At 44.2% G+C, this 21,487-nt stretch overlaps 1 protein-coding gene across 1 annotated transcript in view; it reads right to left on the reverse strand.

The window, feature by feature from the left end:
- Positions 1–1,555: 1,555 nt before the first annotated feature.
- Positions 1,556–21,487, reverse strand: part of CHRDL1 (chordin like 1) — a 126,531-nt gene continuing 106,599 nt past the window's right edge. The window contains exons 7-11 of the mRNA XM_070366617.1: positions 19,509–19,677; positions 15,891–16,100; positions 10,075–10,242; positions 7,957–8,046; positions 1,556–3,836 (exon numbers count right to left, since the gene is read on the reverse strand). Of these exons, the coding sequence (XP_070222718.1) occupies positions 3,706–3,836; positions 7,957–8,046; positions 10,075–10,242; positions 15,891–16,100; positions 19,509–19,677 (768 nt within the window). The 3' untranslated portion in view covers positions 1,556–3,705. The remainder of the gene's footprint in view (positions 3,837–7,956; positions 8,047–10,074; positions 10,243–15,890; positions 16,101–19,508; positions 19,678–21,487) is intronic.

Raw genomic sequence — 21,487 nt, forward strand, 5'->3', positions numbered from 1 at the left:
AAAAAAAAAAAAAAAAAAAATCTGCCTGCAATGCAGAAGACACAGGTTTAATCCCTGTGTCAGGAAGATCCTCTGGAGGAGGGCATGGCAACCCACTCCAGTATTCTTGCCTGGAAAATCCAATGGACTGAGGAGCCTGGCCGGCTACTGCCCATAGGGTTGGAAAGAGTCAGACACGATTGAGTGACTAAACACAGCATACCAAGGGTTGCCTCAAGCTGCTGCTTCCAACTGCTTATCTCCCTACTCACTTCTGGCCTCTACTCCTATCACTTCCCCAGTATTTCACCACCACTGACCTCTGTGTTGCTAACACCAGTGTGTCCTTTACTGTTGCTGCTGTTCAGTCACTAAGTCATGTCCAACTCTTTTTGACCCCATGGACTGCAGCACACCAGGCTCCTCTGTCCTCCACTATCTCTTGGAGTTTACTCAAATTCATGTCCATTGATGCTATCTAACCATGTCACACATACCCTTTTTAAGGGGCTTCCCCAATAGATCAGAGGGTAAAGAATCTGCCTGCAATGCAGGAGACACAGGAGATGGGGGTTTGATCCCTGGGTTGGGAAGATCCTCTGGAGAAGGAAATGGCAACCTACTCAAGTGTTCTTGCCTGGAAAATTTCAAGGACAGAAGAACCTGTTAGGCTACAGCCCAAAGACTTGCAAAGAGTCAGACAGGACTGAGCAACTAAACACAGTCTCCTTTTCTGACCTTACATAATTTTACATTGCAGATCTCTTGTATGTTGACTTCTGTGATAGCATTAATTTAGCTGGTATTAAGAGTTTGAGGGAATTTAGTCTGGATGGAGTCTTCCCTGGTGGCTCAGATGGTAAAAGCGTCTGCCTACAATGCGGGAGACCCGGGTTCAATCCCTGTGTTGGGAAGATCCCCTGGAGAAGGAAATGGCAACCCACTCCAGTACTCTTGCCTGGAAAATCCCATGGACAGAGGAGCCTGGTAGGTACAGTCCATGGGGTCACAAAGAGTCGGACACGACTGAGTGACTTCACTAGTCTGGATGGAAATATGTGACAATACTTTTACTTTGCTCCCTATGCAAATTTGCCACTGAGCAGCAGATCAAAATTGAGGCCCTCTTGAAACCCATGTCAATGGCCTTCTGTCCCCAGGCTCTTAAATGTCTTGGCCTAAATAGAAGCCATATATCAATGGCCCTTTTCAGTGCCATGCCGTTTTTGAACATTCATGGCCATGAGTAAATGCTCACTATGTACCAGACACTAGTTTAATCACCTAACATGAACTGACGGAATTAAATTTCACTGCAAGATTGCAGGCAAAGGTCGATGGTACCACTATCATCCCCATTTTATAGCTGGGGTGACTGACACAGCTGCTAAGTGTGGAACTGGGATTAAAAACCCAGGTCATCTGACTGCAAAGTTCTCACTCCTAACCATGAGGCTGTAGTGTGAGAGGGGTGTCAGGCTGAGTGTGCAAAAGCCAGGCCCTTCCATCACCAGTTACCCAGCCCAAGGTCTGTGCTGCCCAGAGTCATTCAGTCACATGACATTCCTGCACAGGATTTTTCCAAATGAACTTTTTATTAATTTAAAAATCCAGAAATACAGTGACTACATAAATAAGTACCCTATTTAGGTACATGTCCTGTGAGAAGAGTGAAAGGGTAATACTGTTATGTTATTCTTACTTGTTTACATGAGTTAACTAGAAAATGGCTACAGCTGCTAAGTGGTACTTACGGGCTTTGCTTGTTCCAAGTGTTTATGGTACAAATAAATACACAAGAAGAACCACATCCATTCCTCTCTACTAAGTACAGGCGGCTCGGCCTCTTCTCTCTCTCTGCAACACTCAACATTGGAGGGTTTCTACATTGGCCTCGCCCAGCACCCCAGCTCCTGCTTCACACGGCGCCTGGCCAAGGTGTGTCCCGGCGCCTGCAGGCAACAGTCTATCTAGGGAAGCTCCCTGGGTGTTCCCTTCAGGTTGAGCTTTCAGAGAACACCTGGGTGGGAAGGTTTTGGGGCTGAGTCATCAGAAGGGGAATCACCACTGACTTAGAATCCAATGACTTGTTTCCATGCTATGGAAATACTGCCACCTCTGGGTGGGAGACAGCAGCTGCTTAATGTTCAACCCCCCCCACCCCCACCACTAATACTCTGAATGTCCTCCTTCCTTCCCCTCCCCTCCTCGAGAACAATGTGTCTGAGAGGCTGGTCCCCTGAAGGCCTGGCCACCAGGCCTCTGTGTCTCTTTGATGAAAACAGACTCCTTTATGCCAGGTTGCCATAAAGACTGGACCTTTTACATTTTTCCCTATTGGTGTCAAATAACAAAAAAATGTTCATCTTACCTATGGTCACAGAGTAGGAAAAATGGGATTTCTTGGTCCTTAATATTTAAGTATTCACTAGAGTTCATCCAGGCCCCCCTGAGGAGATAAACCTAGAGAGCAGGTTTGAGATTCCTACTGTGGAGAATTTATAGTTTTCCCTCAGAATGGATCACTTGGGCTCTGGTATTAGGCTGCAAAGAGACATTTTTGGAGCAGCCCTCACTGGGATCCATGATTCAGGTTCATGCTTGGTGCATGAGAGGAGAATGGTAGGAGGGCTTAGGATAAGGATTGGTATCAGAATCCCCATTTCCCCCAGTGAGCGATAATTCTCCTAACTGAAGCTTGGGAGGACGGAGTCCCTTTGCCAAGTAAAAACCAACTCCTGTAATTGGAGAAGAGAAACTGCCCTTTTAAGAAGCTTCTAGAATTTCATCATTTAACCAAAATTTTTGGACTAGAGAACTATGACTTCAGGACAGTAAATGAGGATTGAGCTGTTAATTGGTGAGTTTTGTCAACTTGAAAACACATGGCTGACCTTGCTGACTTCTAGCAACTCTTTCCTTAAATAATTATTTTCTTTTATGTAGACTCAGTTTCTAAAAGTTTTACTCAATTCTAACTTCTTTATGGAGGTTTAGGGTGAAAAGAGAAGTGGTGCCATAAGGTAAAAGTTCTTTTCCACCTCAGAGTGAAGGCAGCCATGAAATGGTGTTCTTATTCTTTCCCAGAATCGGTGCCATCAACAACCACATCATAGACCCAGGGCACAGCCTTCTGCTCACAACTGCTTATTTATCCTCCTGGGTGCCAACTGCCTCCAAGTTACTTAGGAGTCAGGCAAGGGAAAGAAGGGGAGAGTCTACACTAGTCGTGCCTCAGAATGAAGGCTGTAGTTCAGTATGTGTGCGCGCATGCACATGTGTATGTGTACCTGTGTGTGTGTGAATATGGGAAGTCATTCTAAATTTTAAAGAGAAGAATTTCATACTAATATTTTCTCTGTACTAAAGAACTCCTACTAAGAAATTCCCTTCTCTTTCTTTCACTGGAATAGCTTTCTAGAGGTTTTGTTTACTCTTTAACCTGTAAAGAAATGTGATTCTCCCAGACACTAGAGCAGTGTTGTGGCGTCCTAGCCCTCTTCCTCCCACAGAGAATTCAAAACTCTTCTAGTCTCTTTGGAGGAGATGTTTAAGGGCTGACATACCACTCCAATAAAGGAGCAAGTTATACTGTGCACGGCGTGAATAATTGACTGCATTTGAGTTTGGGGTTTTAGGACACTGTTGACTTAAGCAAAGTAAGCCTGCAGTCCAGCTGCAGCTTAAGTTTTCTTGCTTTCCTCTATCCAATACTGTTTGTCTTGTCTAACAGTGGCCCTTTTCAGACCTTTCCAGGTACAAAACTTTGACCAAATCTTCAAGCTCCGTTCGGCACACACGACTGGAACACATCTGGCTGATCTGGGCTTCTCCTTCAGTGAAGATCTTCCACTGGCCTAAAAGGCAAACACAAAGTGGCCCAGAGACGTGAGAGGAGGGCAGAGCCAACGAGGAACAGAGTTGACACCCCCATGCCTTCCCTGAATGCTCACGGATCCGCCAGGGGAGCTCGAAGACAGGCCTCACGAACTTTCAGCAAAGCAGACCCTGAAACACTTTCCTGGGGACAGATATGGAACATGGGTCACAGGGTCTTCATTTCAACACACAGCATTTGTCAGAGTCCCAAGAGTAAAACTTAAGCGTTATTCTTGGGATTTTTACAGTCTATTTAGTTAGCATTTAGGACTTGCTTCACCATCAGGTCATTAGCTCTTAGGTGGCAGTAGGTCAAATAAGGCACTTTGGGGACCTGTACCTGGTGCATTCCTGGGGCTTGGCTTACTCTCTGAGGCCTGAATATTAGTTTGGGTTACTTGATTGTTTACTGCTTGTTTCTTTATTCCTGCCACCCTTTGTCAAAAACTCTCCCCTCTCAGTTCCAGTGAAGTGGATGAACCTAGAGCCTGTTATACAAAGTGATGTAAGTCAGAAAGAGAAAAACCAAGAGCGTATATTAACGTGTATATATATATATATAATCTAGAAAGATGGTACTGATGAACCCATTTGCAATGAAGGAATGAAGATGCAGACGGAACAGACTTATGGACACAGTGACAGAAGGAGAGAGTGGGACAAATGGAGAAGGTAGCATCGACATACATACACTACGATGTGTAAAATGCATAGCTGGTGAGAAGCTGCTGTATAACACAGGGAGCCCATCCTGGCGCTCGTGATGACCTAGGGGGGTGAGAGCGGGGGAAGGGAGGGAGGCTCAAGAGGGAGGAGACATATGTATAATTATGACTGATTTGCATTGTTATATGGCAGAAACCATCACAACATTGTAAAGCAATTTTCCTCCAAGTAAAAAATACATTAAATTACAATAAAAGCACTCTAGATATATTTAAATGGATACTAAATGCTAAGAATGACATAAAAACTTGAAGGCCCTTCGCAAAGAACTGGTAAAATAGTGCTTGCTTTGTCTACTGATATATTTTAGACTGAGTCAATCTTTTTTTTTTAATTGACTTGTCATTAAACTTGATTAGTATATACAAAACAAACAAACAAACAACTCTCCCCTCTGCTTTGTCTTATGCCCACATGCTGGCCTCATCCCGCCCTTAGCAAGCCTCCCCTGCTCCTATGGCTCTGCAGAGAGTTCCAGTATCACATCCACCAGGGGACCCCTCTCTGCTCTGGGTGAACACAACTGCATCCCTAACCCCTTCCAGTCCCTGTTTTCTCCCCCCTCCCCCAGAACTGTCCACATTTCCAATGTGTCCCTACCAACTTCTCCATCCTCCCTCCAGTCATGCTAACCGAGCAAGCGGTTTTGAGCGTGTACCGTGTGCTGAGCGCTGGAAACCACTGGATGTCTCTGAACCATCCCTTTTCTAACTTTCCCGGTCCCTCCGGGGCATGATTTTCCTTCCCCTGCTATTATCCTGCTCTGGCAAATAGGCTTCCTAACAAAATGCCCACCTGCATACCCTCGTCAGTCTTCCTTTCATCCCCATAATGTTGCCACTTGGAGAACCTCTTGTCCAAGGTCAGCAAGCTCGTCTTAATCCAGAACTGACATTGAACCTCTTTTCTTTCTCTCACCACAGGAGATCATGTCCCCCCTTCCTTATAGCCTCCCATCTTGCTGCTCCTCTCTCACTTGGATTCTTCACTTCTCCCTAGTCTCTCAGATTTGATGGGAAAGGGGAGATGGGTCATGTAAGAAAGCAGCTTCCATCAAAGCCCTGCAGTGCACCAGAATCTGACAGGCACATTATACACAGGGTCAGGCTTGCACTTCTCTGTCCCCAGGTGACCCTGCAGGATCATCTCATCACTCACTGCCTTCAGCTGCACACAGAGGAACACATCATCTACCTCCATTATACACCCCCAGTGCTAACTGTGATGGGAAGAGTTTGCTTAAATCATCTTCCAAGTGCCCCAGTGCCTAGCACAATGCCTGGCTCACAGTATGAACAAAAATATGTTCTCTGAAATTAATTGATAATTTCAAAAGTCACATTATTGATCATGGGATCCTAGACTCTGCCTCCTTTATTCCCGACTCACAGGAACTTCCAACTCCATTTGAATTCTCCTACCGTCCAGTTAGTTGTCTACTCATCTCCCGCAGAATAAACACTTGACCTTACCAATCCTATGTCCAGCTGCCTACTGGAAAACTCTCCTCAGATGGACTTCAAACATGTTCCAAATAAAACTCATTTTTTTTTTTTTTTTTTTTTACCAATTTTCATTCTCCAGTTTCCTACTGGTGAATGGTATTACTCTACATTCAATCTATAAAGTTGCTAATATTGGAGTCATTCTAAACTCATTTCTCTCTTTGCTCCTGATCTTGATGGTGTAACTTCCACCCCTCACAGGGACACCTCCTCCTCTGTCTAACTGACTTAATACAGTCTAACAGCTTCCTACAGACAATCACCAGCTCTCTCGCTAGAAACCCACTTTCCACCCTATATAGCAAGTACCACTTTCTGAAATCCAGATATGAATGCATCATTCACTTGCTTAAAAACCCCTACTGGGGTTCTCTGGTCTGGAGATCAAGTACAACTTCTTAGTGTGGCATATATATCAATTTGCCAACAAAGATCCATCTAGTCAAAGCTATGGTTTTTCCAGTAGTCATGTATGGATGTGAGAGTTGGACCATAAAGAAGGCTGAGCACCAAAGAATTAACGCTTTTGAACTGTGGTGCTGGAAAAGACTCTTGACAGTCCCTTGGACTCTAAGGAGATAAAACCAGTCAATCCTAAAGGAAATCAATCCTGAATATTTATTGAAAGGACTGATGCTGAAGCTGAAGCTCCAGTCCTTTGGCCACCTGCTGTGAAGAGCTGACTCATTGGAAAAGACCCTGATGCTGGGAAAGACTGAGGGCAGGAGAAGGGGGCGACAGAGGATGAGATGGTTGGGTGGCATCACTGACTCAACGGCCATGAATCTAAGCAAGCAAAGACAGGGAAGCCTGGTGTCCTGCAGTCAATGGGTTCATGAAGAGTCGGATGTGACTGAGCAGTGGAACAACAACAACTGGCTTCTTTAGAATATGGCTTCTCAAAGTCATACATGCTTAATAAATGCATCTGAGAGCCAAGAAACATCTTTCTAAGGCACCATCTTCATACACTTGATACACTGTGTATAAGTTTGCAGCAAGTACCCATGCTCCTTGCCTGCTATCTCAACTCACTGGCTTCTTCCAGGCCCTCTACTTCCTGCCTCCAGCTTGTCTCACCTTTCTGTGCAACCCATGTGGCCTTTGTGATTCTTCATCACCCACACCCACATTTCTTGTTTGCTCCTGTCTGAATCTTCTCTTAGGATGTACCCTCTCCTTGACTGATTTCCTGACCTGTTGCCCAGTCACACCCTTCTCTTTCAAAACCCACCTCTTCCCTGAATAAGCACACCTGGCTCTCATCTCATTGTTTTTCACAGTTTCCCCTGAACACTTAGGTATTTAACTCTTCAGAAGTATACTAATTCATAATGAACGCACTTGCATGTTCTGTCTCACCCATTAGAATTCCCAATGGATAGAAATTCTGTGCCTTTTATTCCTTTAGAAGGCCTCTCACCCCTCCCCCCACCTCCCACCCTCCCCGGTGCCTAGCAGGATCTAATTCCAGGCTCCACCTAGCCTAGAAAGCCTAGGGAGAATCGCTAGTAGGCTTGAGTGCTTTTAAAGACACATGACCACCCAGGGCAGTTCCAAGGAGTCAAACAGAACTTTGAGACAACCCAAGAATCGATATGCAGTCATCTTCTCTCTCTCTCTCAGCCCCACCAGTGAGGTCATAGCTTTCCAGATGTGAGGTCTCCACATCTGGATAGGCCAGACCTTGGAACCTCTCAAGACGCTGGGTTTCATAACCCAGAGGAGAGAGAGAGAATAGTCTCTCTAAAGTTGATGTGGAGCATTGCTCCTGTTCAGTGAGAACACAGCCGGTACTTCAGCTGGGGAGACAAGACGTGGAACACTAGATGTGTTTTCCAAGGAGGTGAAGACAGTTGTCACTTACTCAGCGTTGTCCTGGTCACCAGCTTGAAGTGATGGAGTTCCTCAAACATCCTCTTGGAGATCTTCTCAATATGGAAGTGCTGGAGGATGCCTGAGGCCAAGCGAAAAATCAGGCAAGTGGTCAGGTGCTATCTGGAATCAGCAATGCTGTTTTCTGCTTGAGCTAAGCATATCATCTCATTACTGGGGCTTAGGAGTCTCGAGCTGGGCTGTGTAATGTGCTTAACCAGGAACTTGGTTGACTCGAGGGTTATCATTGACTGCTTTTGTTTTCTTGGCTCACTGACCTTCCCCCTGGTTCTCCAGAGGATGGAGATAAGGGAGACAGAGCTGCTGACCGTGGGACCCTTTCCTGGGGAAAGCCACGGGGAATCAAGCATGGGTGCTGGTTGGAGTTTCTGTAGCCCAAGGCAGTATTAGACATTCTGCCCTTGACCCCAGTCTGAGTTGGCTATGTCCCTGCCAAGCCACTGGGCGGTCCCCCTGGCTCAGCAGTGAGAACTTGAAGCAGGCTTTGCACATGGGTCATTTGTGTAAATGGAGAAGCCATCCCACTTCCTAAACTCCCCAGAAGGCATATTTTCCTTTGGGAAACAATCATAGCTCCTTTCGCTTTCCCTTATAAAAATGGGCAGAGTGAAAATAACCGGGCTTCCACAGTCTCAACCTTGCCCAAATAGCTTTCATCAGAATAACATGTGAACAATAGAAAACTGCCTTGCAGTTAAGAAGCAATGTTACCAGTCCACTTAAATAATCCTCCAGAGGTCTACAGGGAGCAGCGGACATGGAACCTGGGTTTTCCTCTGTCCAGCATGCACAGATCTTTGATGACCCAGTGTTGTGTACAACAGGCTCTTTAGAGGTGATAGTAACCAGTTGAAAAGCATACACACCTCTCTGTAGGGCAATGCCAGTAGGGGAGCCAACAGAACAGTGCTTAGTCCTGGTGACTAAGGAGCTAAAGAGTTAAGAGATGGCAAACCAACATTCCTAGGTCAAAAGCAAAAACAAACAGTGCTGAGCCTTATATGTGTGTTCTAGCATATTTTTAAAGGGGTACAGAGAAGTTCCTGTTCTTTTGAGAAAGAAGGGAGACAAAAAAAGGTCCACAAATACTAGAGCAGTTGTTCCTTAAAAGATGGGTCCAAGTACTGCCTGTAGCAGCATCATCCGACTATTTGTTAGAAACACAAGTGTTTAGATACTCCCCTTGGCTGACTGCACTCAAATTTCTTGGATGGGGCAAGGTAGCTGTGTCTCACTCTAGCACCCTGCGTGATGCTGAAACTTACTCGAGTTTGAGCACTCTCGAGCCTTAGGTGGGATCCAGTTGCAAAAGGATGTGCATTATTTCCAAATTGAAATGTCACCTCTACACTTGGATTCCTTGAAAACTTGACCAGACTAGATCAGCCTTAGTCTTGTAGCTATGGGATGATTTGAATAGATGTAGGTTCACAATGAACAGAACGTAGCTTTCTTGGGTAGTCAATGGGAGTAATCAGGAAAGGAATGGGACCTCATGCCTGGGATTGCCACTCCAGTGAGACTATAATTTTCTTGAGGCAAGAGGTCTCAGTATGATTCGAGACTCTGCTTGGCACTGAATGAATGCATTTTCATGTTTGTTGAGCTTCATCTTGGAAACAATAGTAGATTACATTTGGGAAGTTTACAATCCCGGCTGTACACCAGAATCACCTGTGGAGCTTTCTGAACAAACCCTTAAGCCCATCCCTACTCCTGGACAATTAGTCAGACTCTCTGTGGGTAGGATCAGGCATTTGGTATATAAAAACCTTCCCAGATGAGTCTGATGTGCAGCCAGGGTTAAGAACCACTCCTCCAGCCTTGGTTTGTGTGAGAAAGACAACAAACCCCTATGGTCAATACTTACTTTTTAGCCCAGGACACAGTTAAAGGGCACAATAGCAACTGTGTGAGTCATGTGTTCATTTCTAAGCAAATGGGAAATCTTCTGACTGAAACAGGGGAACAGGTTGAAGAAACCGAAGATGAAAAACGAAGATGACCCTTCCTCTCCTTCCCTGCGTCCCCCTTACAAAAAAAAAAAAAAAAAAAAATAATAACAAGAGATTAATGTCGTCTGGCTCACCTTTTCGAATGGTCCAAACGTGGACCTCTACCTGAGGTGGTCTCTCTGTCTCCAGTGCTATTTTTCTGGTGGTCTCCCCGTCCTCCATGAACACAGACTCATATACAGGCATTGTTTCTTCTCCACAAAAGTAGCCTTTGCTGTCAAAGCTTTGGCCCGGAAGTTCTTCTGGAATCAGGAAGTGAGTAGAGATTTGTCATGGTTTTCCAAAAGTCAGAGCAAACCTCTGCATTTATGTAGTCTCAGCATTCACGGCGCTGCACAAGCATCAAAAGTGGACAATCTACAAGGACATTCCTACAGGGATAGAAATCCCACCAACATTTCACTGCCCCTGTAACAGTCACTAGATCACAAAAGAGCACATGACCTTTAAGTCCACGTGATGACAGAACACTGGCCCCAAACCCACAATGGATCCACCATCACTTGAAAAGTGGAGCTTCATGAAGAGCAAGAATGTGACAAGATACAAAAGTGCTGGGCACTTAAGGGAACAGAGGATTTTCCATGCTTGGTCAGGATCATGGTTGGCCTTGCTCAGTGTTGCCAACAGAGACCCAAGGAATGGGCTGATGGAAGGCCTCAGTTAACTTCCCTAACATCATTTAGGTATACTTGGAAAACATTTATGACACTCATTGATGAGCATATACTTGCCCAAAGGATCTATCCAAATAGGGCTGACATTTCTGAATGCTCTTTGATTTGTTTTCAAGGGGAATGCTAATACCGGATCAACACCGGTGCCAAAACCTAGATGTCAGATTAGTCATATGTGCACTATGCCAAATGAACGGTTGGAAGACACAAAAAAGTTGCTCAAATCCCTCAACTGTGGATCATTTAAAGTATAAACTAAATTGTTGGATTTCAACTTCCAGGCATAGGGATACCGGCTCCCTCACTCCTCCTGCTCTATGCTCCCCTTTCCTCAGCCCCCTACCAAAAGAAGTTGCCCTTGGTTGGTTATCAGTGAGTTAAGTTCTTACTGGCCTTGTAATGAACACCCTCCTTGGCTCTGTATTTAAAGTGTAACGCTCAAATCAGGAACAACAAAGAAAAGCTGAGGACACCCTGACAGATTTTGAATATGTGCAGAAGCCATCTGTAAGAATATCTGATGAAACCATTGGGTGTTGAGTGCTTTGGACCTGTGACTCTAATTAGGGGGATTCACTCTTACCCAATCAGACGCATCTGGACTAGAGTTTGTATTCAAATTGCTATTGCATGTCTCTTGCTGACTTGATTACCTCTCCCATTCCCATCACCATTTGGGCACTATAAGGACAAAATCCTAGTCTTCTCTGGGTGATCCCAGGTTGTACTACACAATTTGCAGATTATCCTAGAGTCAAGCTTACTTTCCCCTTTTGTCTTTCTTTTCAGTAATTTAATTACTTCGTGGGCTGGTCTTTTTTGGTGAAATGCTAAGTAATTAAGGGATGTGTGCTAGCACTTTCCAAATGAGTGGAGGGGGGAAGAGGTCACGGAGTATACAGGAACCTCTGTATATCAATTACCAGCTTTAGAATGAGAGCCTGGTTCATGTGTTAAATCCTGCTCACCAGCTATAGCTATAACTGCCCTAAGAAATCCATGAAGGGACTGCAAGTACCTACCATATGCTAAAAATTTCTCCCAGTGTCCTGAAAAGTCAGCCTGTCCCACAACCCCTCCCCTCCAAGAGCTTAATTTACTCACTACAAGGGATTGACAAACAAAAAAATCCATTAGTGATTCATCCAGGCTGGCACATGAAAATATTAAGAGTAAATAAACAGACTGTATCTTTTGAACTACCTGCTTGGCAACCTCTTCATTCCACACCCTTCACTTCAAGGTGCTTCCTGATCACTGCGTGTTCACCTACTTTCATTTCTTTCCAGGGAAGCATGACATGCCTGAATTCATTTCTGGCCATTACCACTTTCCACGAGAATGTTCATGTCCTGAGCTCTCCAGAACTAAGAAACCATTCCTTATGGAAGTGGGGATGACTGACACAGGAGATGTATCAGTATTATCCCAGCCCAAGAAACATGCTTGAAGTTTTAAGCTTTTCCTGCTATAATCCAAAAGGAATGTGTCATTATGGGAATTTTGGGTACTGGGGTGGTATGGCGGAGTTGAGAGTGAGTTGGGGAAACTTCAGGCAGTAGAAGTCCAATACAACTCCGAAGATGGCCACTGATACATAAAGCAAGGCCAGCCTCCACCAGAGCAAAGAGAGAGAGAGGTGAAACTCACATCCTACATTTTGGCCTTGCTTTGTTACTGGAGGGCCCTGCAATTGTTTGTTCTAAGAAAATTTTTGACTGAATCATTTGCAAATTTTCTCTCTTTTCTGTTCTCAGCATGAATAACTGAATTTACTCTTCTTTCTTCTGTCAATCTCTTCCCTGCTCACTCCTTTATTCCTTTTCTTCTGTGTTCTGTGTCATTGTCTAAGAGGCTGAGGATGTCATGACCTTGCCTTTTTCACCCCTTCACATCATTCAGGACTCTACTCAACATCATTCTTCATAGAAGCTGACCCTTACCAGTCTTTTGAAAATGCTCCACCCTGCCAGTCCCATTCACCTGATCTTTGTGTTTTTTTCTTCCCAGTACTCGGCACCACAGAAAATTACCTTATTGTTTTGTGTTCATTCTTTCGTCTCCGGCCAGGATGTAAGGAGCATTGCTGGCAAGTAGCCTGCATCTGTCTGCTTTATCTCCCTATTCTCAGTGCCTGGAACCATGTCTTGCACACAGTAGGCACTGAATATGTGTTTCCAGATTGCATGCTGCATGACCAAGTGCATGCCCCTTGAGGCTCTGAAGTCACCTCTGTGGCTAGAGACTCTTGGAGGGATACATGACTATCAGAGGAAACTTAAAATTCACAGACACCTGTGTGTGGCCCACTGAGGGCAGGTGGCAGAATGGGACAAGACACTCTCTCCTCCATGTTGCCCAGTAAGTCTGCCATCTCTACATGTCTGAGCAGTGCAGGAAAGTGGGAAAAGCCACTCTTCCAGAGAAACAGGTTTAGTCAATAAGACTCTTTAAGATATTGTCAATTGGGATTCTGAGAGCAGTTTTAAAAAATAAAAGCCTTTATTTCTTTTTCTAGTTATAAAAGTCATACACATTTACTGCTGAAAATTTAGAAAATGCAGATAAACAAAAAGAAGAAAATAAGAATTGCCCATCATCCAGTCACCCTAAGATGGCCACTGCTACATTCTGCCATATGTCCTTCCAGTTTTTTTTTTTTTTTTTTTTGGTCTAAGAATATTATCAATGCTATTCATTAACACAAGTAGTGGGATCATAACTACATATTCTTTTGTAGCTTGTTCTTTGTACTTAATAGATGTATTGTAAGGATATTTCTGTGCCATTAAATCTTGTTCTATGGTAATTTTTAATGGCTGTATAATACACCACAGTGCAGATGTACCGCAATTTATTTAACCATTTCCATACTGGTGGACTTTCAGGTTGTTTCTAATGTTTCACTATGGTAAACAGCACTGCAGTAAAAATCCTTGTTTGTATATATCTGTATGTCTCTGATCACTTTCTTTGAATTTCTAGTAGAACTGCTTAGCCAGAGAGTGTAAGGTGGGACACATGTACACCCATGGCTGATTCATGTTGATGTATGGCAAAAACCACCACAATATTGTAAAGTAATTAGCCTCCAATTAAAATAAATAATTTTTTTTTAGAAAAAGATAAGCATAAAGATTTGAATAAATGCCACTAATCTGAAACGCAACACTTGTTCTGTGTCCTGTGCTCACATCCTTTTGACTCCTTCCCTCTTATTTGAATCACCTACACCCATCCAATCCTAACCATACAAAGAAATGGGATTTGGTTTGAAGGTGTGAGATTCAAATTGGAATATTATATAGCGGGAGGGTTTAACTTACCTGGGTAGTCTAGGTAACTATTAATTTGTGTCTGAAATTATCTTGTTCTATTACTTTTACAATTCTAGGTGTTAGACCCTTGACAGGAGAGAACACTGTATTGGTGGACCTACTTCTAAGTGACACTAAAAGGCTTGGGGTTCCAGTTAGATCGTAAACTTGGAAGTTATAAGGTCATAGTGGCTGGGTGGCCGCCACGTTCCTATCCGCAGAATGTGCTCTCTCCCTGTCCCTACTAAGTATCTCTCATCATCAACCTTAATGCTCCAATCCTCCACTTCATATCAGATAGCTCCTGGCCTTCCTATCCACACATTGCCCCCTGTTCACTTTGGAAGATGAAGGTTGTTACATTAAGAAAGATTTTGTTTGTGCTATAAATCAGTGCTCCTCAAACTTTAATGAGCATTGGAATCACCTGGGCAACCTTGTTAAAATGCAGTTGGTCTGGGGTGGGACTTGAGAACCTGCCTTTCTAACTAGCTCCCAGGCACTGCTGGTCCAGAAATCATACTTTGATTAGCAAGACCATAAACCAACCGGAGCCTCCAGCAGTGGTTCCCAAAGTTGTCTGCAAATTACAGACAAGAAGGCCTGGGGGTCTTCTAAAATTCCAAACCCCAAGCTACACCTCAAATGACTTAAATCATAATCACTGGGGATGAGACATAGGTATTTTTAGAAGCTCTCTGGGGGATTCCAAGGTGCAGAGAAGTTTGGGAACCATTGGCCTACATGAAGATGCTCAAAATACATATATACATTGACTAAGTTCGTGTTTACCTGCTACTCATGAGGAATTGCCTAAATTGAATAAATGATTTAACTCTTTGCCTACATTTTAAAACATTTGTTTTTTTTTTTTTTTTTTTGAATCTATGTTTACAATAATGCTTTGCAGGTAAACATAAGAAATGACAAATTCATGTGCCTGGAAGTGACTAATTCATTCAGTCCTAGAATGTTAGAGCTGGGAAAGCCATAAGAAATCTTTTCTAACTCTCTCACTTTATAGAGAAAGAAACTGAGGCTCAGAGAGGTGAAGTGACTCATTCTAGGTACACAGGAAACCAGTGGCAGAGCCAGGGCCAGAATGCTTGATTACCAATCCAGTACTCTGTCAACCCCAATACTATGGACTGTGTTTTCCTCTAGCTCATGTGTCAAAACCACCATTTAACTAATCGATTGCCTTTATTAAAACAAACAAACAAACAAACAAACACTTCACATCTTCTACTGGCCTGGAAAAAACAATGGGCTGGAAGCGACCTGGGTTCCAACCTTGGTTTTATTATCTATTTCTGTGACTGTGGGCAAGTCACTTCACTTTATACACCTTAATTTTCTTTTCTTTAATAGAGAAATGATAATATCATAGGATTTTAGTACTGGTAGGAAGCTTGGATATCAACTGATCTGGCACATTTCCAAAGTCACACAGCAGCTTAGGACCAGAACCCACTCTCCTTCCACTGTACCTCATCCATTTCTAGTCCTGTCTGCAAAAGAAAATGGAGGTAATTGTGCTTTGACAAGTTAAATGGTGATATTAACGGAGGCGGCTATTGTCCTTCCTAATAATCACAACAACCTAACTTCTCTAGGATTTAGAAAAGCAAGGTTTAAGTTCAGTCCTTATGGCTACATGGGTTCAGAGGTGTGGTAGACACAAGCAAATCCCCAGCCAATTTCTGGTAAGTCAGTGTCTTCCAAGCACCCACCTTATCAGCTCTTCAGAAGGGGAGCGAATGTAGCTCCTTATTAGCAATTAGTAGCACTATTACTGTTACAATTACATGGCAGGTTTCTGATGCTCAAAGAACATTGAGGATGACTATGTGGGGAATCTTGGTCAACCAAAGGCAGGGCTTCCAACCAACGCACCTTTTGCCTTTTTACCTGGACACACCTTGCAGCACTTTCCGTCTATTTTTTGAGGATACTTGCAGGGGTATCGATTGGGGCAGTGGATTTTCTTGCACTCTTGCTTGGTGACATTACAAGTGCACAGCACACACTCCACAATGCCAAATGCCCGGAGGTTTGGGTGCCAGGACTCGCCATGGGAATAGGTCTTTCCATTGGAAACACACACTGGAAGAGAACGCAGGACTGGAAATTAAAGGCTAGGGAGCTGAAATGGGCCCCTGTACTCAGAACCCAAGCCCTGAACCCCTTAAGACATCAAGCATCCTTCATTCTTGTTGTGGCCATAGAGATAGGTTCACAGAGCAGCTTCTGTAACCAAAAAGAGCGTGGGCCTTGTTCCACTGTCAGCAATTATTCCAGATCTTCAACAGGTCTCTGGATGCCCACAAGTGCCTGACACACAGTAGGCCATCAATAAATATCTTCTAAATGGAGGAATGAATGGATGCATGAAAGCAGAGTTCTGTGTGTCCTGGGTGTCTGATAAGGAACCTCCTAGAATGCTGCATTCAGACCTGCAGTTCCACAGAGGACTGGGATGGCCCAAGTGGATGTGCTTCTAGGGATGAAAATCTCCCAGGAAGGTTTGTTGCCCGGGGAGGCTAGAAGCAAACACTACTGCTCTTCTCAAAGTGCCGAGTTTTTCCAGATCCTGAAGCAAATCCCTTCAGGTCAAATGCTATGAGAATCTGATCTAGTAACACAGGTGGGTATGGAGAGTAATAGTGCTAGCTTACTCTCTGACATGGGAAAGAAAGTGCTGAGACAAGATTGAGAGGGAAAGGACCCACCCCTCCTGGGTAAATGGTGGAAGGTAGCTTTTTTTGCCTCTAATCTTCTGGTAACATCCCATCTCTTCATAGTGGCTGTAGAGATTTGGCTACAGTGAATCACTGCCTGCCCTCCAGCTACCTTTTGGTGATCTCACATTTATTGAGTGGAAGAGAAGTCACCAGCTCCATGTTATTTTTTTGGGGGGTGGGGCTTGTAAGAACAAGCATTTGGGCTGCAGGCCGTGGGGCCTATGAAGGGAAAGCGTCAGAGGAACAACCTTCAGTGCAAACCAACCAAAACATATCTGACTCCTAAGGTAAGGCACAGAGCTAGGCTCTGATGTAAGACCTGCCCATGCTGCAAACAGAGAGGTCTGAGAATGAGTTCTCTCCTTTTGGAAAGTGCTGAGACATTCTGGAGATTTCCAGCCATGACGGGGACTGGGTGTGTTTCTCATTATTCCCATCACCTCATCATACCCGGGGAGACCTGTAGGCACTGAAATCAACAACATCTCTAGGGTGGGTCCTATCACTTAAGGCGGGGCAAGGGTGGGAGAAGGAGCCCCACTTGGGGCGTTTCTAGGAACTGACTGATTTGGCTGCAAGACAATGGCCTCAGAAGGATGACTCACTGGGCTATTTCTTTCTCTTCAAGTCCACTGGGTCACATTAGGAAATATGGATGATGTTGGCTGCCTTTTCCTATCCTCTGTAAGAGCTGTTCTAGTACTAGGCACTCTAACAGGTCAATCTATATAAAGATTTCAAAGACCCTAAACCAGAGAGGAACCGAATTACAGAAAGATAAAGTGAGGATGGAATCACAGGACAAGATGGACCAGATGTGTTGTTCTCTCTCCTGTTCATCCCTCTTCTCTCTCCTCTCCAGAGAGTGGCATTCCCTTCTGGACAATGTGATCACGTGGGTGCAGACTCTGCTTCAGGAAAACTTAGGCTGGACCCAAGAATGATGGGGTCTTATTGTTTCTCCTCTTGGGGTCTAGCAAGGGACAGAGGAGATGTATCTCAGAGGAGTATGCTGTCAGCAGGAAGGACAGAAGCACGGCAGGCAGGACCCACAGTGATGGAGAGCCAGGTTACCTCTCCCCTAAACATTTGGACTAGGGGAATCATCCAGACCAGGTGAGAGCCTACACACTGAAAGTAATACAGTGAGATCGATTCTCTAGGGTAAAACACAGCCTTCTCCTCACCAACAAATTCTCAAGATGATTTTGAGTCATCCAGCTGGGGTGTTGGGAGTTGGAGGTGGGCACAAGTGACTCTCCAATGAACTATAATAGAAAAAGGTCAGGAGAGAACGGCTGAGTCCAAATTAATGGCGGTAACGAATAAATGTAAACCAGCTGGGGCTTTTGTAGGACATGGAGAAATGAAGGGATGAGCCTCTGCCCTGAAAATGAAGAGGTCTGTGGAAATTATGGGATTTAGGATTTTTCAAAGTCCATTTCCCCTCCTGTTTTTTAAGACTTTGAAATTCTTTCAGAGCAAATGGAATCTATTCAAGGCAATTTAAGATTGAAAATCAAACTGCATCTTTACCTAAACTCCTCCTTTAGTAAATTCATATCAGAATGCCTTGGAATTTCAAAATAATAAATTTCAAATCAAACCCAGATCAATAGTAAATATTTCCAATTCTGCTAATAGATCACCATTTTTTATTAAGAGTTTTATTTTGAATGTTCTTCTTTTAAGCCTCTTAGTTTCAAAAGCAATTAATTTTTTTTAAAATCTGTAATCTGAAATTTACATCTAACTAGTAACAGATGTGATCAACTAGCTTTGGCCTGACTAGCTTTGTTGAAATTTATAGTAGGGGTTCTTTTAACGGATTGTTTTTCACCCATGTTATTCAATCATTCGGTTTAATAATTTATTACTTTTAACCCATTCAGAGAACTGTCTTTGGTTTTTCTTTTAAAGGAAACAAAACATGTTTGTGGTTTCATAATAAGGAACCAGCTGAGCTTGTGCTCTGATGAACTGGTTGACAGGATGCCTAGAAAAGTAAGAAGCAGTCAATTATTTGATTGAATTTCTCTCCCCACCCCACTACTGGTGGGGTAGGGAGGTGCGGTGCAGGGTCTCAGTGGAGAACTATGTGCAGGAGGGAATGGGGCTGTGGATTCGTGTGGGTGCCTGCTGTAGTCAGCTGGTCATCTGAGTGGGCTACACAGTGGTACTAACCTAATCAGTCTGCCTGTGGCTCAGCCAGGAGGTTTCTGGATTTCTCAATGGATTACTCATTTCTAAGCATAATCTCCTCCTATGAATTAGAATCCCTGCATGTGGAGCCTGGAATAAGTACCTTCAAGAGTCCCAGGAGAAGCTGGGGCAACGAGGGGTAAGAATTGCTATTTCTAAGGTTCGGATGAGAAATTTAGAAGCGTTTAGAGCTGAGTACCTTTGAAGATTGGGTGTTCGGGTGGAAAACCAACCACCTTTCATCTTGTTAAAGCCCCAGTGAACTTTCCCAAATGACTTTCAAGCCCCAGGGGCATGGGATAAAATGCTGGATGGTGCATTAGATTCACAGCTTTCTCACCTTTTGTCCTTAAGGACAGATATGCCTGAAATATAAACTATGGCCTTTGGACTGACAGTCCCCTGGAGCTGCTTGTCCACGCTGGCACGGTAGACTGGATGGTAAGTGATCCATGTGGGAATGTCTGATATGCACGGGATAAAGGGTCCTTTCCTAGCTCCAGTCCTCCAAAGACTGGGGCCGCTGAGGCCCCGACTGGGTGTGGTACCAAAGAAGCCTGTCCCTTACCTTGTCCATGCTTGTGTTTGTTATTGATGACGATCTGCACGATGGTCCCCGAGGCTTGCTGCGAATCCATGAGTGCTCCCCGGTGACTTCTGGCCCCGGGAAAGCGGGGCAGACCTCCAGCCTGTCGGCTCGGTGGAGGATCATAGTGTGAGCGGTGGTAAGAATGCCTCTGTGAAATGACAAAAGGACAAACTCAGCCCCCTCCGATTCTGCCCATGAGGAGACCAAGACGAATCTAGCTACCTTAGAGGTTGTTTGATGAGTTTTGGTGATGAGCTCTAATCTTAACTCCATGTCCACCCAAACCCAATAGAGACATTGGGATGTGTAGGATGAACAGCACGGGTAGCTGCTGAGATGTCTCTCTCCTTGTAGGAGACTGGACTAGATTCACAGACTAGCCTCAAGGGAGAACATAATCCCCCAGGGTAAAGTATCTTTCCTGTTCCCAAGAATCTCACCTTTGGGTTTAAGAAGTTAGATTGTTGCCTGCAATACAAGGCAGAGTGTGATAGAGGCCAAAGGATAAGGATAAAATGCTGTGTAAATTAAGACCAAGACAGAGAACTTGTAGTCGTGGAGAGTTTGTGACCTGGGCCATGAAGGGTAAGCAGACTTTTTACAGGCAGACTTGGTGAGGAATATTTCAGGCAGAGATTTCCAAGTTGAGAAGGTGTAGCAGAGAACATAGAATCCATAAAAGGGAACAGTTGGAGGATAACGTTCCAAAAGTGGGTTAGAGCCAGATCGTGGAGGACTTGAAATGACAGGCTAAGGGGCGAGGACTTTATTTGGTAGGCAATAGAGGTGAGAGTATAGAAGTCTTTCAGGGATTTTCTTTTTAAGTATGGGGGGGAAAAAAGCTGTGTTTCAAAACACTGAGTCCTGATAATGTGTAGGGTGAACTGGATAGGAGGAAGAGGCAGGAGGCAAGTCTCATCTGGATAAGAGGTACTGACATGCAGGCAGATGCAGGCAATGAGATGAGGTCACACAGCAGGGCACAGATACCCCAGACGTTTTATGGACAGAAGCATTGATTGTGTAGGATGATACTAGAATGTCAGCTCCAGAGGTGAAGACTTTGCTGTATCCACCGCTGTATCTCCAGTGCCTTAAAATAGTCTCCAGCCTCTAGAAGGTGCTCATCAGAGCCTTGTTGAATGGATCAAGGAAAGCTGCAGTCCCTCATGAAAGCTTAGAGTCTTGTAGTACAGATGACTCCATCACTGCTCTTTCAGCAAGGGTTCAAGACACACGATGAGTCCATATTCTGCTATGCATCCCTCATCCAGGAGATGAAGTAGAATAGGGGTAGAGGAGAATGGAATGGACATAGGCTACAACCTTAAGGCTTAAAACCAAATAATAGTGTGTTTTAGGGGTAATTGTCAGGGGTAAGAGAAGGGGGATCCCCTGAAAGAACCAGGCAATTAAAAAGGAAGATCCTTATATTCAATGACAGAAATATCAGGGAACATTGAGATGGTAGTTATGGGGTCCCCTGACCCCACCATCCCATAAAACATTTATTATAGTTATGCTCTATAGATACATACGTAGCAAATTTAGCTTTGGGAATTATTATTACTCTTCTGGTTAGGGGGTGGGAAGGCCTTGGTGGGAGAAGGAGAGAGTGAATAGGAGCTGGAGTAAGAGAAAGAGAACATTAATTTTATATCCAAGAAAAGCCCATGCTGGTACATTGCTATAAAAACTTACACAATAAGAATTTACATCAATTTATTATCATGCACACAGACAGTATTCTCAGTGCAAATATTTTTCATTCCCACAATGGCTCATATGTCTTTTTCTGCCACAATCAACTCACATTCCACAAAGGCCATTACAGACTGTTCTGTCCTTTCTAGAGTTTGGTAAAGTTTTGCCAAAGGAATACAGTTGCCAAAGAGAGGACAGTTTGGCTGGTGGGTGTCCTACTGATGCCGAAACGAGGGGGTTCAATGGGGCTAGAA

This window comes from Bos mutus, chromosome X (genome assembly GCF_027580195.1).
Source record: "Bos mutus isolate GX-2022 chromosome X, NWIPB_WYAK_1.1, whole genome shotgun sequence".
In the NCBI taxonomy this organism is placed as follows: domain Eukaryota; kingdom Metazoa; phylum Chordata; class Mammalia; order Artiodactyla; family Bovidae; genus Bos; species Bos mutus.